The sequence below is a fragment of the Oryx dammah genome, unplaced genomic scaffold (genome assembly GCF_014754425.2).
Source record: "Oryx dammah isolate SB20612 unplaced genomic scaffold, SCBI_Odam_1.1 HiC_scaffold_21, whole genome shotgun sequence".
Classification (NCBI taxonomy): Eukaryota; Metazoa; Chordata; class Mammalia; order Artiodactyla; family Bovidae; genus Oryx; species Oryx dammah.
Genome location: NW_024070205.1, coordinates 50,365,127 through 50,383,950, shown reverse-complemented (window position 1 = coordinate 50,383,950; position 18,824 = coordinate 50,365,127). Strand labels below are relative to the sequence as shown.

Sequence of the window (18,824 nt, the reverse complement as noted above, 5' to 3'; positions counted from 1 at the left end):
GAAATATAAAAATCACAGGATCACTTCAATAGATGCAGAAAAAGCATCTTAAAAGAATACAACATCCTTTTATGATGAAAATCCTTAAAAGGTTGGGTGTAGAAGGAACATAACTCAACACAGTAAAGGCCATATACAACAAACCCACAGATAACATTATACTCAATGGAGAAAAGCTGAAAGATTTTCCTCTAAGATCCAGAACAAGAAAAGGATGGCCATTCTCATTATTCTTATTCAATATATAGTACTAAAATTCCTAGCTATAATAATTAAGCAAGAAAAAAAAAATAAAAGGCATTGACATTATAAAGAAGTAAAATTGTCAGTATTTGTCAATGTGATTTTATAGTATAAATCTCAAAGAGGCAACCCAAAAAAAAAAAACAAAACTGTTGGAACTAATCAACTATTTTGGTAAAGTGTAGGATACAAAATTAACATATAGGAATTAGCTGCATTCCTTTACACTAATAATGAATATATGAAAAAGAAATAAAGAAAACTATCCCATTCATAATAGCATCAAAAGCAAGAAACTACTCAGGAATAAACTTAACCAAGGATGTGAAAGATATGTACAATAAAAATGACAAGACTTTGCTAAAAGAAACTGAAGAAGATACAAACAGAAAGACATCCCATGTTCATGGATCAGAAGAATTAACACTGGTAAAATATACATACTACCAAATCCATCTACAGAACCAACACAACTTGCATCAAAATACCAAAGGCATTCTTCATGGAATAGAAGAAACAATCCTAAGTGTTTGTGGAACCATGAAAAACACTGAATATTGAAAGCAATTTTGAGAAAAAAGAACAAACGTGGAAGTATCCCGATTTCAAACTATATTACAAAGCCATAATGTTAAAAATAGTAGTGTACTGGCACAAAACAGACACAGACACCAGTGGAGTAGAGAGCCCAGAGTAAAATCCCAGTACATACAGTCAAGTTATACTTGACAAGGGAGTTAAGAACCTAAGGTGGAAAAGATAGTCTCTTCAACAAATGGTGCTGGGAAAACCAGAGAAACACATGCAGAACACTGAAACTGGACTTCTAACTCATACTACTCACAAAAATTAACTCAAAATGTTTCAAAGACTTCTGTAAGATCCAATGCCATACGTTTCACAGATGAAAATGTAGTTAAAAAAAAAAAAAGGCTCCTTAACACTGGCCTTGGCAATGATTTTTTGGATATGATGTCAAAAATACAACAAAAGAAAAAAATCAGTAGACTACATCAAACTCAAGAGCGTCTGTATAGCAAAAAAAAAGAGAAAAAATACAGAATGGCAGAAAAATTTTGCAACTATACATTGGATAAATGGTTAATGTCCAAAATATATATAGAACTCATACAACTTTATTACAAAGCAAGCAAGCTGACTTCTAAAAGGGCAGAAAAACTAAACAGACATTTCTGCAAAGAGAACATTATAAATGAGCGACAAGGCACATGAAAAGATGCTTAACATCACTAATCATCTGAGAAATGCAAATCAAAACCACAAAGAGATATCACCTCACACCTGTTAGAATATCTAAGAAGAGACAACATGTGTGGGTAAGGATGTGGTGAAAAGGGAACCCTTATAGACTCTGGAAAACTATATGGAGGGTCCTCAGAAATTCAAAAATAAATGTACCTTAAAGATACAGCAATTCCACTTCTGGGTATACACACAAAGAAAATGAAAATAGATGTTTGAAAGGTCTGAGTTCAGGACAAATCAGCAAATGAGACTGGAAACAGTTGGTTTATAAAGAAAAAGAAAACCAGGAGATAAAGTGTTCAAAAGCCAAGAAAAAGTGCTATCAGGAGAGGGATATGATCAACTGGGTCAAATTCTAATAGGCTAGAAGATGAAGACCAGGAAATAATCATTGGCTTTTGCAACACAGGCTAGAGAAATGAACTAAGGAAAAAAAGTAGGATTGCTGGGCAGCATCAAGGTCTTAGTAAATTTGAGATTACTTTTCAGGAATCTCAAGTGGGATTAGCTGGCATGTTGTGTGTTTTCACACAACTTTTAGCCACATAGTTAAATGCAAAGTATTTAAACATGGTTGGGTTCTGCCAAAGGAGTGTGACTAACAGAAAGAGGAGCAATAGATTTAAGAGTGCATGTAAGGGTATAATTAAGATTGACCAAGAATGAGACCTGAGGGTATAAGGGGAATACAGAAAGGGTGATAGAATTATAGGTAAGGGTGGAATTGAAGGACAACACATGAGACACCAGAGAGAGTTAACTAGAAAATTATGAGCAGGAATATACAGAAGGTTTGCTTGAAATTGAGATTAATAAAGAATTTTAGACACTGTAATCTATTATATATCTTACTACCACCAGAAGGAGTGGTAGAGATAGGGTAGAGAACAAGCTCACTGAAAGTGAAGAATCAACAAAGAAGTCAGAATATTAAAAGGTTCACTAACATGCATTTTAAAATCACCAAATATTACAACAGGAGTCACACTGTAGAGAATGACAGTTCGCAAGAAGCTAGAATTTTTAAGGACTGAGGAAATATGGTAGGAAGTCTTACATAAAGTGTTATGCAGATGACACCACCCTTATGGCAGAAAGTGAAGAGCAACTAAAAAGCCTCTTGATGAAAGTGAAAGAGGAGAGTGAAAAAGTTGGCCTAAAGCTCAACATTCAGAAAACGAAGATCATGGCATCTGGTCCCATCACTTCACAGGAAACAGATGGGGAAACAGTGGAAACAATGTCAGACTTTATTTTTTTGGACTCCAAAATCACTGCAGATGGTGATTGCAGCCATGAAATTAAAAGACACTTACTCCTTGGAAGAAAAGTTATGACCAACCTAGATAGCATATTCGAAAGAAGAGACATTACTTTGCCGACTAAGGTCCATCTAGTCAAGGCTATGGTTTTTCCCGTGGTCATGTATGGATGCGTGAGTTGGACTGTGAAGAAGGCTGAGCGCCGAAGAATTGATGCGTTTGAATTGTGGTGTTGGAGAAGACTCTTGAGAATCCTCTGGACTGCAAGGAGATCCAACCAGTCCATTCTGAAGGAGATCAGCCCTGGGATTTCTTTGGAAGAAATGATGCTGAAGCTGAAACTCCACCTCATGGGAAGAGTTGACTCATTGGAAAAGACTCTGATGCTGGGAGGGATTGAGGGCAGGAGGAGAAGGGGACGACAGAGGATGAGATGGCTGGATGGCATCACTGACTCGATGGATATGAGTCTGAGTGAACTCCGGGAGTTGGTGATGGACAGGGAGGCCTGGTGTGCTGCGATTCATGGGGTTGCAGAGAGTCGGACACGACTGAGTGACTGAACTGAACTGAATTGACAGGATGAGAAGGGCTCCATTTTCATTAGTAGTACTGAATACTACTTTCCACTCCCCAGAGGTATTTAGTCCCACAGATTTATATACATAAATATGTACTTGTGGGAAACAAATGCTATTTTGTTGCTTACTGTTAGTTTTCTGAGTTTACGTGAGTGGTATTAAACTGTATGAGCTTCCCTGGTGGCTCAGACAGTAAAGAATCTGCCCGCAGTGCAGAAGACCTGGGTTCGATCCCTGGGTTGGGAAGATCCCCTAGAGGAAGGCATGGCAACCCACTCCAGTACTCTTGTCTGGACTTGTCAAATCTATTCTTGTCAAATCCCCCATGGGGATTTGTCCATCCCGATGGACAAAGCAGCCTGGTGGGCTACAGCCCATAGGGTTGCAAAGAGCGGACATGACTGAGCAACTAAGCACAGCAACACAGCATTATTGTATTTATACTGTATTCTGCATAAATTTCATTTTTCCATTTAATAAAAAAAGTTTTTTTCAAGATAAAACAATCACTTATAATAAACAGCTTCTACACAGTGAGTCCAATACAAAAAGGGAAAACATTATTTTTAAAATATATTTACCTTGAAGCTTTCTACTAAGTTCAAGTTTTTCCTGCTCAAGGCGCTTAATTCTTCTTTCATAAGCTTCAGTTGCTAAGTTGTTATCTAGAGTCCTCTGCACATTAACATCGAGATCCAATGGCGTGGGACCAGCTGTAACTCTTAAACAGCTCCGATCAGAAAGAACACTGGAAAAAAAAAAAGGGAAAATATGGGTTTACACTGAAATAATAAGTCTGAAGAGAAAAGATAACCTTTTGAAACTGTTCATTTAAAACATGGATCTGAACATGTAGTTACAGCTAGCCATCTGGAGTGATTACAAAATACTTTTTTTTTTTTTCAAAATCACCATAAACAACCTTTTGGAACCAGGGGCTGTGCCACATGGCTTTCAGTATCTTAGTTGCCCAACCAGGGATCAAACCCAGGCTCCTTGCAGTGGAAGCACCAAGTCCTAAGTCCACCAGAGAATTCCTTAGAAGCATTTTTGAAAATAAAAACTTAAATAGTCCTAATTATCTTGAATTTATTCTAGTAACCATAAATTATAAAATGAAGCTTGCTGAAGGGTTACTGGTAGCTTAAAACAATGTGACCATCTAAGTGAAACAGCAATCAAAAGCACCAACCACGGTCTTCTGTGGAATTATAAAATGCTTTCATAAGCTACTTATATAAAATGCTTCATAAGCAAAGATACACTGCTCAACACAAGGAATATAGCCGATATTTTATAATTACTATAAATGGAGTATTAACTTTAACTTATATGCAGAGTACATCATGAGAAACGCTAGACTGGAAGAAACACAAGCTGGAATCAAGATCGCTGGGAGAAATATCAATAACCTCAGATATGCAGATGACACCACCCTTATGGCAGAAAGTGAAGAGAAGCTAAAAAGCCTCTTGATGAAAGTGAAAGAGGAGAGTGAAAAAGTTGGCTTAAAGCTCAACATTCAGAAAACGAAGATCATGGCATCTGGTCCCATCAATTCATGGGAAATAGATGGGGAAACAGTGGAAACAGTGTCAGACTTTATTTTTGGGGGCTCCAAAATCACTGCAAATGGTGACTGCAGCTATGAAATTAAAAGACGCTTGCTCCTTGGAAGAAAAGTTATGACCAACCTAGATAGTATATTGAAAAGCAGAGACATTACTTTGCTGACTAAGGTCCATCTAGTCAAGACTATGGTTTTTCCTGTGGTCACGTATGGATGTGAGAGTTGGACTGTGAAGAAGGCTGAGCGCCGAAGAATTGATGCGTCTGAACTGTGGTGTTGGAGAAGACTCCTGAGAGTCCCTTGGACTGCAAGGAGATCCAACCAGTCCATTCTGAAGGAGATCAACCCTGGGATTTCTTTGGAAGGAATGATGCTAAAGCTGAAACTCCAGTACTTTGTCCACCTCATGCGAAGAGTTGACTCATTGGAAAAGTGATGCTGGGAGGGATTGGGGGCAGGAGGAGAAGGGGACGACAGAGGATGAGATGGCTGGATGGCATCATGGACTCGATGGACGTGGGTCTGAGTGAACTCCGGGAGATGGTGATGGACAGGGAGGCCTCGTGTGCTGTGATTCATGCAAAGAGTTGGACACGACTGAGCGACTGAACTGAACTGAACTGAACTCTAACTAGTGTGAATTAGTATATTGTATATCTGTAACTTGTATATCAACTATACACTTTGATTAAAAATGTTTAAGTGAAATGCTTTAACTCAATACAATTTAAATAAAAACCTTTGAAGTGGTGGACATTCAGCAGTGAACAGAACTGACAAAATGTGCCTATATAGAGGCTTTTATTCCGGTGGCAGAGACAAAAATAAACAAACAAGGAAAATACTCAGTACATGGCAGTGTTAAAAGGCTAGGAAGGAAACAAAAAACAGGAAAGGAAGGCAACTTCATTTCCCCTTTCTGCCTTTTGAAATGAAGTATTGAGGCGGAGTAAATTAAAATGTAGATAAAGTGGTCAGGAAAGTCATCGCTCGGAAAGTAACCTTGAAAAAGTCCGGAAAAAATAAGTGGCCCTGTCAAGGTAATATGAGAGGAAAGACATTCCCGGCAAATGGAACAGAAGTACAAACACACCATCAAGTGTACTTCAATAAAATAAACTTAATACAAGAAAAAAAGAAGTGCCAAAGTCCTGAGGCAAGAGTTCTCTGGCATGTTCACAGGCCAGAAAGGAGACCTGTGGGGCTGCACAGTGAGCAAGGACAAGAGTAGGAGGAAGTAAAATGAGAAAGATAAAGTGAGCCTTATTGGGTCTCATAAGAACTTTGTTTGGAGTTAAGATATGAAGCCACTGGAGGTAGGGGCAGTGAGGATTGGTCCTGCACAGGTGAGTGACATACTATGACTTATCATTTAGCAGAATCAATCAGATAGGTTCACAGAAATTTAAGAAATGACAATATGAACATCTGAAGTAGGTGATTAAGAGAGATTTTAAGTAGAAGAGAGGCTTCAGCTGGAAATATACATTTTAGAAGTCATCAGCAAATACCACCTAGGGGAGCAGCAGAGAGTATAAATGGAAAAGATTCAAAGACGAAGCCACAAGCCACAGGAAATTAGGAGGGATGTGGAGAATGAGTGCGAGTGGCCAGAAAGACAAGGAGAAATAAGGCAAGTGTTCTGGAAAGTGCTGTAATGGGAAGGAGCTGTGGCAAGGAGATGAGACTAGGCAAATAAGGAAGACCAGCACCAAAGAAATGACCATCAAACAGCGCCAGGGAGGCCAGCGGTGACATTGATAAAAATCAGTTTGTGTCAAGTGACAGGAGCACAAACTTGACTGGAATGGTACCAAGAAAGAAGAGGATGAGAAAAATGGACAAAGTCAGGGCAACAGTTGGAAGTAATTTTGCTGTATTGAAGAGCATAAAAATGGCTGGTAGCAGGTAAAGAAAGTTGGATTAAGAGAGATTTTTTAATTTTGCTTTAAGATGAAAGAAAAACCTACATTTTGTAAGCTGATGGAAATGATCTGTTATGCAAATTACACAAAGGGGAAATTTTATGATGTAACAGCAACGCACTAGAGTAGGCAAGAAGGAACAGAAGGGATGGGCGCTAGGTAGGGAGCTCACATGGTCATACACATAAAGAAGAGTATATGGGTCTAGAGATATGTATGATGCGGCCTGTGGAAGCTGTCTGCTGATCGCTCCAATCTCTCTGTGAAAGCGGAAGTAAGGTCATCAGGTAAGAGTAAGAATGACAGAGGTTTCAGAGGCAAAGTATAAAGTAGGAAATAGTTACCTAGGAGAGTGAAGAGTGAATACACTAGGGTAATAGAGTATATTTGCCGGGCAGCAATAAGGGGCACTTGGGATTGGTAATCATGAACTTAAAGTGAGATCAGTAAGTGTACTCAGATATTTTTCTCTAGACAATCTGAACTGCACAGGTACAGGCAGAAAACTGAGTTGTAATAAGGAATGGTAACTTAGCAAAACCAATGTCATAGAATGAGATAGCCAGGAACTGAGAAGCACCCAAGGAGTGACTGTAATCATTCTCAATGAAATTTAAGGAATGGTAAGGAGGAAACAGGGCTTCCCTTGTGGCTTCAGCTGGTGAAGAATCCACCAGCAATGCAGGAGACCTGTGTTCGATCCCTGGGTTGGGAAGACACCCTGAAGAAGGGAACGGCTATCCTCTCCAGTATTCTGGCCTGAAGAATTCCATGGACTGTATAGTCCATGGGGTCACAAAGAGTTGGACATGACTGAGCGACTTTCACTTACACGAGAAGGAAAGAGAAGATATAGGTAGAATGAGGGTTAGTGGAAAGAGGGCTAAGATCGATAGGTTGAAAGACTGACGTTTGGAACCTAGAAAATATTTCTTCGATAGCCTAAGACTCTTCTAATTCCTGTTCCATTGCTAACAGATTCTGAGCTCTCTGTGTTCTATTCTTTCTCCCCTCAAAATGAGTTAAGATTCTTATATTAATATGTTTTATTCACTTCATAATGTCTAACTTTTCCTAGAAGCAGCTTCAACCTATTAAAAAAAATTTTTTTTTTTACTTACAAGGCTCTCTTATGCATTATAGTTTTAAAACCTCAATTCATTTTTAATTTGCTTTAAATTATCCAAATCACATTAACTTTTCAAACTTACCAGCTACTAGTATATGTAAAACCAACAAATGGCAGATGGTGACCAGAAAAGGCAGTGTGTGTTGGTGGGGGCATCGTTTCCTAAAGAAGGAAGAAACATCCAGTAAAACATAAATAACTATAAACTGCAGACTGGGCTATAAAAATTCACTGTCAACAATTTACAAACACTGATAAGTTTGGTCTAGACGTTTGGTGATAAAAAATTTAGACCAGAAACATTGCTACTGTAGAATTCTAATAAAAAGAAAAGAAAGATTTAAAGTCTGATGGATATTGAGAGTACATCATTATTCATGTGTTCCATATATGTGAATTTGCCTAGTTGTTAAATTTTATTTGTAATCCCAAACCAATATTCACAAATACTTTTGTAGTTATTTTCACATATTTGCAGAGCAAAGAAAAATTTGCACTGCCCTACACACATGTTCCCAGCCAGAGCGGAACAAGGAGATGCTCTGCCCTCTTGTTTCAGATCTCTTTCAGTAAGCAAGCGGTCTTTTTCAAGGTCTACATGTGCCTTGACAACTGTTGAAGTGATAAATGGTAAGATGGCCTATGAAATTACTTTATAACCATATTTTTTTAGAAAAAGCAGAGAGAACTTCTTTAAACAATCATACTCACAGAATTCTTTAAACAATCATCATCCACATCAAAATTCGACGTATCTGTTGGGCTACTAACTTCTGGAATATAAGGTGCTTCACAGTTCCGAATATTATCCCAATCAATTCCATTGAAAAATGGGTGCTTCTTAAAGTCTTCTATTCCATTTTGACCAAGTCGATGCTCTCTGCTACAGATGAGTCTTCTAATAAGATCCTTAGCGTTTTCAGACACATCACTCACTTGCGGGGGAAACTGAAACCTCTCCTAAATAGAGAATAATAGAAACAAAATATAAATCACTAATTTCCAAAGTAGGTTGATGCTAACACTGACCTTCTTAAAAATATATATACTTTTTAAAAGATCTAATAAATATGTACTGGTACAAAGTACTGACACTAAAGGAGATTCAAGAATAAATTTAAAAGGATCATTTTCGTAAAAGAACTCTTCATATGTAACTTAGTCATACATGTACTACAGAAAGAATACGTTAAATGTAAAAACACCTTAAATGTTGTCAAAATAAAAAGAATTCACTAAATGTAATAGAATTTACATAATAGTATATGTGATTGATATTATATTGATTATATGATAACGTTCATATAAGTCACACACTAATGATTAATACTAAACATCTGTAAAGAATATAATATGTACTACTAGAAGTATGTTACTTGTTTAGCCCATTTAATCCTCAGAGCCACTGTATTACTCTAATTTTATAGAAAAGGAGACAAAGAAACAGTTAAAATAAGTGCCCAAGGTTACATAATCAATGGTAGAGCTAGAATTTGAACTGAAACTGTCTGATTCTAGAATCTGTGCTCTCAACAACCATGTTACAGTACAATGACTTCTATCAGAAATGCTTTACATGCTACTGACAACTTTGGAGCTATTTCTTGTTTTCAAACTCTTGATAACTATTTAGCAGATTATCTTTGCAGCCAGACAGAAAAGCATCAACTCTGTAAAACTAACATATATATATATATTTGGGGCTTCCCTGGTGGCTCAGTAGTAAAGAATCCGCTTGCGATGCAAGAGACCTGGGTTCAATTCCTGGGTCAGGAAGATCCCCTGGAGAAGGAAATGGCAACCCACTCCAGTAGTCTTAGCTGGGAATCCCCTGGACAGAGGAGCCTGGCAGATTACAGTCCATGGGGACAAAAAACAGTCAGACATGACTTAGCAACTAATAACAACTATATATAGCAATTAATTATAACTGTACTACCACAACAAATTAAAAAGAACAGATTACCACTCCCTTTATGGGATATTCCTATTCATATTCTAGGTTTTTGCAATTACTCATAATCTTCTGAGACTGATAATCAGAGTCTCCCTCTTCTCATACAATCTATTTCATTTGGTATTAAATGGATTAAAATTTTATTCTTTCCTGCTGTGCATCTGGACTGTTTCCAATGTTTGATGATCATAAATAATACTGGGATAAGTATTCTTACACATATAGCTTTGTTCTGTGAATATTTCCTTATGGTAGATTCTTAGTATTGAAGGTGCTCAACCAAAAGTTTTAACCATTTCTTTCTAAGGTTGTTGATGAAAACTTACAGACTTCTTGACAGAAAGATTATATCAATTTACATCCCTATCAGTGATGTCTAACACTTTTCTTCTCAATGGATCATTTATAGTAAAGAGTACTATTTTCTTTTCATCTTTGCCAATTTGTCAGGGAGAAAAAGTATACCATTCTTATTTTAATTTGGATTTCATCTATCTATTATTATTAAGATTGAGAATTTTAAATGCATTCTAGTCATGATTACACTTATACTATAGTTCAGTTCAGTTCAGTCGCTCAGTCGTGTCCGACTCTTTGCGACCCCATGAATCGCAGCACGCCAGGCCTCCCTGTCCATCACCAACTCCTGGAGTTCACTCAGACTTGCGTCCATCGAGTCAGTGATGCCATCCAGCCATCTCATCCTCTGTCGTCCCCTTCTCCTCCTGCCCCCAATCCCTCCCAGCATCAAAGTCTTTTCCAATGAGTCAACTCTTCGCATGAGGTGGACAAAGTACTGAAGTTTCAGCTTTAGCATCATTCCTTCCAAAGAAATCCTAGGGTTGATCTCCTTCAGAATGGACTGGTTGGATCTCCTTGCAGTCCAAGGGACTCTCAGGAGTCTTCTCCAACACCACAGTTCAAAAGCATCAATTCTTCGGTGCTCAGCCTTCTTCACAGTCCAACTCTCACATCCATACATGACCACAGGAAAAACCATAGCCTTGACTAGACAGACCTTAGTTGGCAAAGTAATGTCTCTGCTATAGTAGTAATGATAAATTGTCTGCTCATGATCTTTGTTACTCTACTGGAGAGATCATTTAATTGTCTTACTTATTAGCATCTCTGATAAATTACAAGATGAAGACTAATAATTTTATACATAATTTATAAATAAAAAAATAATTTATGGATTTTGATTACTCATGTTGGTCATGTTCCCTACTAGCATAGAAATTAGATTATTTATTGTTTTTGGAAAATCATTCTCTTTTTAAATATCACATTTTAATTTTATTATATGTATTATTTGCCACACTAATGTGAAAAATAGTAAAATATACTAACTTTGTGATTCATGATTTTTCCATATGTTTCCACCAGAGATTCTGCATAAAATGGTGTTTCTCCATAAAGCATTTCATACATACAGACCCCCAAAGACCACCAGTCACACTCAGGTCCATATCTGCCTTTTCCATCTTCCATGGCTTGAAGGATTTCAGGAGAGATATAATCTGGAGTTCCAACAGCCACTGAGGATTGGACCTGAAGAAGTTCACATTGTTAGCAATCAACCATAATATATTAGAAATAAATAATTATTTTAATTAGAAATGTTTATATTTATATAGAAACACAATAAGCACTATTTCATAACAACTTCAATTTTGTCATTATCTGAATTTAGTCTCCTTGTCCATATAAGTTAAAATATATATGATTACTACACCAACAAGTTCTCCAGATTTTTAACACTATAGAATGTTTATTATAGCTGTTACTTAGTTGACTATACTTAGAGTAAAGATATATGAACACCACAGCCACAAACCACAAATTGAATATTTATTTTAGAACATTCTTATTATTGATATTATCTGTCCAACATTGCCATATTTTAAGTGGAACTTGAAAATTTTACAATTAATTATGTGCGGAAAGAAACAGAAAAAAACCTGGCTACTATTATAAGCAGCTTGGAGATTATTTTAAAACATTTTAATGATAATCTAACTAAATAAATGTTAATAATGTCCTGCAAACTATTTATTTATTTAAAAAATTATCAAAGGGGAAAAATATTCTTCAAAACACTGAGTCTAAACAGAGAACATACAATTATGGCAATGTAGATATAACTTAGAAAACAACAGCTAAAAACAGATCCTGGGCACATATCTTTTAAGGTATTCCAAAATAAAAGAAAATTAGTTTTTTATATGTTTTTAGAGAACATACCAAGAAATGAACATTCTCAAGATAAAATAATGGTTAATACTCTGAATTTTCTAAAGTACCATTCTTAATAATTATAGAACAGACTTCTTTGGCAATACTGAGATTAAGTAACTTGAACATTCTTGAAAATTCTTAAAAATACTAGATAAAATATAACAAACATTTTCTAAATGTATAAATGAGCCTTTAAATAAAGAGACATTCTTAGATATATGTAATCAATAAATGATTAGAAACCAGGGCAATAAGCATTAGAGCAGGAGTGCAGTTGGGAAATTGTTTTCATTTTCTAGGTACTTGACTTTTAACATATACATAAGGTCAAAAGGAAAGATCCTGCGCTTACCTGAGTTTTGAAGTAAAAGTCTGCCCCATATAATCTTTATCCTAAAAGGTGTGCATATGCGCACGTGTGTTAGTCAGTCAGCCATTCGATTAGTCGTGTCTGACTGTAACCCCAAGAATTGTAGTCCGCCAGACTACTCTGCCCATGGAATTCTCCTGGCAGAAATACTGGAGTGGGCAGCCATTCCCTTCTCCAGGCCTAAAGGGTATATTCTAAGTAAAAAGGTGAATTACAAAATCTGCCATTCAGCAGAGAAAGACAGTGGCATATGTGAAAAAAATTTACTCCTTTAGAAATTCGTAACTTTTAGGTCACATGGTCCCACCACTTGGGATTCTAATGCACAGGACTTCTGCGGTTCAGAAATTCTCAAGCCAAGAAACTGGTAAAATACCGGCATCTGGTTAGGTGCGCCTAGAAAGCTTCTCATAACAGATTCAAAACTACCTGGAGGATACATGCCCAAACTTGGCCTCATATAATTCTCACACATAAAAATTCACTAAAAGATGAGTTCAGAATCCAATAACATAACTAAATGAGGAAATATTCCATTTATGAGCAAAAGCCAGAAATCCAAACAAACACCACAATCAGACCTCAAAAAATTATCAGTTCTACTTCATAAAATAAGTATGTTTAAAATTATTAGATGTTAAAAAATCTAAAGCATAAGAAAAAGCTGAAAAAAATAACGTCCTAAAATGGAAAAAAACTAGTTGTTGAAATAAAAGATATGAAGAAATAAAATCAGATCCACATCTGTACACTTTGTTAAACTACAGAGCACTAAAGGTAAGAGATTCTAAAAACCTATGAAATAAAAAGAGATTTTCTACCCAAGAAATGATAATTAGACTGACAGCTGAATTATTAATGCTAATGTAGCTGTTAGAAGAGAATGGAATTGTATTTTTCAAAGTGATGAAACAAAGTAATGGTCAATATTATATTCCCTACCCACCTAAATTATAGAACAGAAATGGGGATTAAACAAAGATATTTTCATACAAAGAGCGAGTGAACTACCACATATAGACTCTATATGTTTAACATATAGTTAAACAGGAGTACTAAAGGATATACTTCAAATCAAGAAACATAATCTAGAGGAAAGAATGTGACACTAGAAGCACCTGTGAACAAAGATATTAGTCAACTTTAACATGCACCTAAACGGTGATTAACTGGATAAAATAACGATGAAGAAAAGGAGAAATAGGGCAATAAAGAGTAACATGAAGATGAGCGGGAGCAATAATAGCAACAGGAGATGGGGGAAGAGGAGGAAGGAGTAACTACTCAAAAGATGAAAAATAATATGGAGCTAAAATACCAGAAAACAACCAGTTACTAAGGGAGTGATTAGGATTAAAATGTTCTCAGTTTCTTGGTTTTCTATTTTTTCATTTATTTTTTAATTATTATTTTTAATTGTGGTAAAATACCCATGACAAAATTTACCATCATAACCATTTCCAAGTGTACAGATAGGTGGCATTAAGTACATTTACACTGCTGTGCAACCGTCACCACCATCCATTTCTAAAACTCTTTTCATCTTACAAAACTGAAAATCTATTAAATAATAACTCCCCCATCTCCTTCTCCTCCCAGACCCTAACAACCACCACTATAGCTGCTAAGAATTTGACTACTCTAGGTAGTTTATACAAGTGAAACTGCACAATAATGTGTTCTTTGTGTCTGGTGTATGTCATTTGGCATGTTTTTTAAAAGGTCTATCCATGTTGTAGGATGGATCAGGATGTTCTTTTAAAGCTGAATAATGTTCCAATGTATGGATATACCACATTTTTTTTCCCATTCATCCAATAGTGGACACCTGAGTTGCTTACATCCCTTGGCTTCTGTGAATAATGGTGCTGCGAACATGGGTGAACAAGCATCTCTTTGAGACTCTGCTTTACCTTCTGTGGAATATGTACACAAATGTGGAACTGCTAGATCATATGGTAATTTTATTTTCAGCTTTTTGAAGAACTGTTATACTATTTTCCACAGTGGCTACAGCATTTTACAACTCCATCAGCAGTGCACAAAGGTTCCAATTTTCCCACAACTTTACCAAAACTTGTTCCTACTGTTTTTTTTATAGTAGCCATCCTAATGGTACGAAGCAGTATCTCATTGTGGTTTTGATGTGCATTTCCGTACTGACTAGTGATGCGGAGTCATTCGTCTGTCTTCTCAGGAGAAACATCACTTCAAATCCTTTGCGTATTTTGAACTGGGTTGTTAGTCTGTTATTGAGTTGCAGGAATTCTTTATACATTCTGGATAATAACCTCTTGTCAGACATACAATTTACAACTACTTTCTCCCACTGTATAGGCTGCCGTTTCACTATAACAACTGTATCTTGTGATGCATAGAAATTTTTAATGATGATGTAGTCTATTCATCTATTTTTGTTGTTGCATATTGTTTTCTGTCATATCCAAGAAATCGCTGCCAAATCCAATATCATAAAACTTCTCCCTCTGCCCCTTAAATGTAAGTTTTAACTCTTACATTTAGGATTTTGATCCATTTCAAGCTAATTTTTGTATATAAGATAAACTAAGTTTTTTTCTTTGATTAGGAATATGGGGAAAACTAGATTTAACATAAATGATAAATGCTTAAATTTTTAAGATAAACATTAAAATATTTGAAATAGAATTTATAACTTCCAAAAAGGAAAAAAAAAGAAATAAAAACAAATTTGACCCAGCCAACAAAAAGGGGGAAAGGGGGTGGGAAGCATGATGTAAATAAACAAGCAAAACCTATAGTAAATAGTACAAGATACTAGAAAGAAATACAAACAAATTAATAATGAAATTCACAAGTGATTAAGTTCACCTATCAAAAAGCACCATTATCACATTAGGTGACAAAACCAAAATGAAAATTTTTTTGAAAAATCAGCAATAATCTGTTTAATGCACCTAGACGTAGAACCTAAGAAACGTTTTTTAAGAAAAAGGATGGAAAAATATGCCAGGCATATGCTAAACAAAAGAAAGCTAAGGGAGCTGTATTAATTATCAGTCAAAATAGATTCTAAGGCCAAGATGATTATTATGATTTTTAATCATTTATTAACATAAATAGAAAATACCATGGAAGAGCAATCCTAAATAATATGTAACTAACAACATAGCTACAAAAGAGTTGTGAAAATTACAAGGGAAAATTAAGAAATTCAACATCATAGTAAAGATTTTTAAATAATAAATAGATCAGAAAGAAATAGAGGTAGTAAGAATATTAAAATTTTGAACAAAGTTTACAACTTTAATCTTATTACAGATATCTGCAACCAAAAGTTAGAAAAAGATTCATAATTTCAAACAAATATGTAATAGTTAAAAGAACTGGCCCATGCGAAATCAAAACATAATCTTGACAAATGCTAAAAAACTGCTAACAAATAGATCCACTCTTCAGTAAAAGAAAACTTTCTATAAACACCAGATATGTAAATATTGTACTATGAATACTAAAAGGCACACATCTAAATAATTAATGGTCCACAGAAGAATTCTAACTAAAGCTCGAAAATATTTAGTAAAATGCTCTATGTCAAAACTTACGAAGAAAAAGTTAAGCATAAATAAACAATATTAGGAATGAAGAAAGGGGTGAAATATGCATGTAATTGAGATTTTAAAACTAGAAAGAGTGCAATCTGATCAATTTTATACAAATAAAATTGAAAATGCAGAGAAAAGAGATAATTTTCATAGAAAAAAAATGTAACTTACCAAAACTGACTCAGGAAGAAATAGAAAACCAAAGAGACCTATAACCATTAAAAAGTCTGAATCAATAGTATAAAATCTACCTGGAAAACAAACAAAATAAGAAGAAAACAAAACCTCACTGAAGCAATGGTGATTTAAAGTGAGTTCCACCAATTACATAAGAAACAGATAACCCCAGTACTATAAGAACTGTTCTAGATCCAAAATGGGTAAGGGTGGGGACAAGGCTCCCCTGTTCATTTTATAAGGCTAAAACAACCTAAGTACAAAACAAGGCAGACAAGAAAAATTTGAGAAGGAAAATTTTACTGCAAACTCAGATATAATCAATGTCAGATATGAATCTCAGGTAACAATTCAATATAAAATTTTAGCATGGTCAATCTAGCAATTTGATCAAAGATAGCAAGCAATATAACTTGATGATAAAGTCACATTTACATTCAAAGAATGTATGCTTTAACACTGGACAATCTATGTCACTTATCATATAACAGGAAAAACACTCTGATATCCACTCAATAGATGCAGAAAAATGATTTGAATGTACAACATTGACAACCATAACATGGCAATCAGAAACAGAAATTTCCTTAATCTGATGAAGAATACATACCAAAAGCTTCCAGCAAATATACTGCTTAATTTAAAACTACAGGGAAAACACCAATAAAGCTAGGAACAACGCAGAGAAGCTCCCAAATACCACAACATTAATACTGTGCTGAAGATCACTGACTGCATGATAGGAAAAAAAAAACAGCAAAATAAAAATGTAAGGACTGGAAAGGACAAAACACAAAGCTGGTCATTATCTGCAGATTATAAGATTGTCTATATAGAAAAATGTACATATAGAATCTATAAATTGTTTTGAACTAATAAAAAAAAAAAGCTTAGCAAGCTTGCTTGTTTTGGGATGAATACAAAAATCAACTGTGGTCCTAAAGAATAGCAACAAACTATTAAAATGCAAAATTTTAAGTTATCCATTTATAATAGCCCCAAAACAAAAAACTCCACAAGGTATCTAGGAGAAAATCTAACAAATAAAGGTAATGAATTTACCTTGACATAATTTACCTTTACCTGAACATAATTATAAAACTTTATACAAATAAGAGAAACCTAAAACAATGAAGACAGAAACCATATTCATAGATGGGAAGACTGCAAGTTATAGACAAAGTTTTCCCAAAATTAATCTCTAAATTCAGTGAAGGTCTACAAGCTTATATATGTGAAGGGGTGTTTATGTGTCTGTATGTATATAAACCAATAATATAATCCTAACAGTCATATGGGAAAACAAATGGCCAAGAATATCCAAAACAATTTCAGAGAAAGAAAAAGAATTACAGCAAGACATCCCCACACAAAAACTGACTTCTTATAAATGTGTAATGATTAAAATGGTTTAATTTTGACTTCAATGTGAGAAACAAAAAGCAAGCTGAAAGTTAATATAGAAACTCACAAACTTTGGGAAAGGTTAAAATTGAAGCAACTATCCAGATAATAAATAATGATCCACACAAAACTATATAATCACAACATTTTAGAACACCAGAAATAAACATAACATCCTAAAGGCTTCCAAATAAGGGGGGAAGATTATAACAGAAGCTTTGATAATTAGGATGGCATCAGATGCCTCAACAGTAAATTAGAAGACAATGCAGTGTCTTCTAAATTCTAAGAGAAGAGTAAGTTCAAATCTATAATATTATGTCCAGTCTAGACAAATTATTCATCAAGTATAAGAATAGAAATGAAGGCATTTTTCAGACATGCAAGATTATGAAATATTTACTTCCAATGGAACCTTTCTGAGGTTCAGTTCAGTTCATTTGCTCAGTTGTGTCCAACCCTTCACGAACCTATGCGTCGCAGCACGCCAGGCCTCCCTGTCCATCACCAACTCCTGGAGTTCACTCAAACTCACGTCCATCGAGCCAGTGATGCCATCCAACCATCTCATCCTCTGTCTTCCCCTTTTCCTCCTGCCCCCAATCCCTCCCAGCATCAGAGTCTTTTCCAATGAGTCAACTCTTCTCATGAGGTGGCCAAAGTACTGGAGTTTCAGCTTTAGCATCATTCCTTCCAAAGAACACCCAGGGCTGATCTCCTTTAGAATGGACTGGTTGGATCTCCTTGCAGTCCAAGGGACTCTCAAGAGTCTTCTCCAACACCACAGTTCAAAAGCATCAATTCTTCGGTGCTCAGCTTTCTTCACAGTCCAACTCTCACATCCATACATGACCACTGGAAAAACTATAGCCTTGACTAGACGGACTTTTGTTGGCAAAGTAATGTCTCTGCTTTTGAATATGCTATCTAGGTTGGTCATAACTTTTCTTCCAAGGAGTAAGCAACTTTTAATTTCATGGCTGCAGTCACCATCTGCAGTGACTTTGGAGCCCCTCAAAATAAAAAGTCTGACACTCTGTTTCCACTGTTTCCCCATCTAGTTCCCATAAAGTGATGGGACCGGATGCCATGACCTTCGTTTTCTGAATGTTGACCTT

General features: G+C 35.6%; 1 protein-coding gene across 14 annotated transcripts in view; it reads right to left on the bottom strand.

The window, feature by feature from the left end:
- Positions 1-18,824, bottom strand: part of CDC42BPA (CDC42 binding protein kinase alpha) — a 299,246-nt gene that overhangs the window by 130,872 nt on the left and 149,550 nt on the right. For all 14 annotated transcript variants that reach the window (XM_040263625.1, XM_040263632.1, XM_040263627.1 and 11 more), the window contains exons 7-10: positions 11,284-11,484; positions 8,688-8,936; positions 8,059-8,138; positions 3,934-4,100 (exon numbers count right to left, since the gene is read on the bottom strand). In XM_040263625.1, coding sequence (XP_040119559.1) covers positions 3,934-4,100; positions 8,059-8,138; positions 8,688-8,936; positions 11,284-11,484 — 697 coding nt within the window. The remainder of the gene's footprint in view (positions 1-3,933; positions 4,101-8,058; positions 8,139-8,687; positions 8,937-11,283; positions 11,485-18,824) is intronic.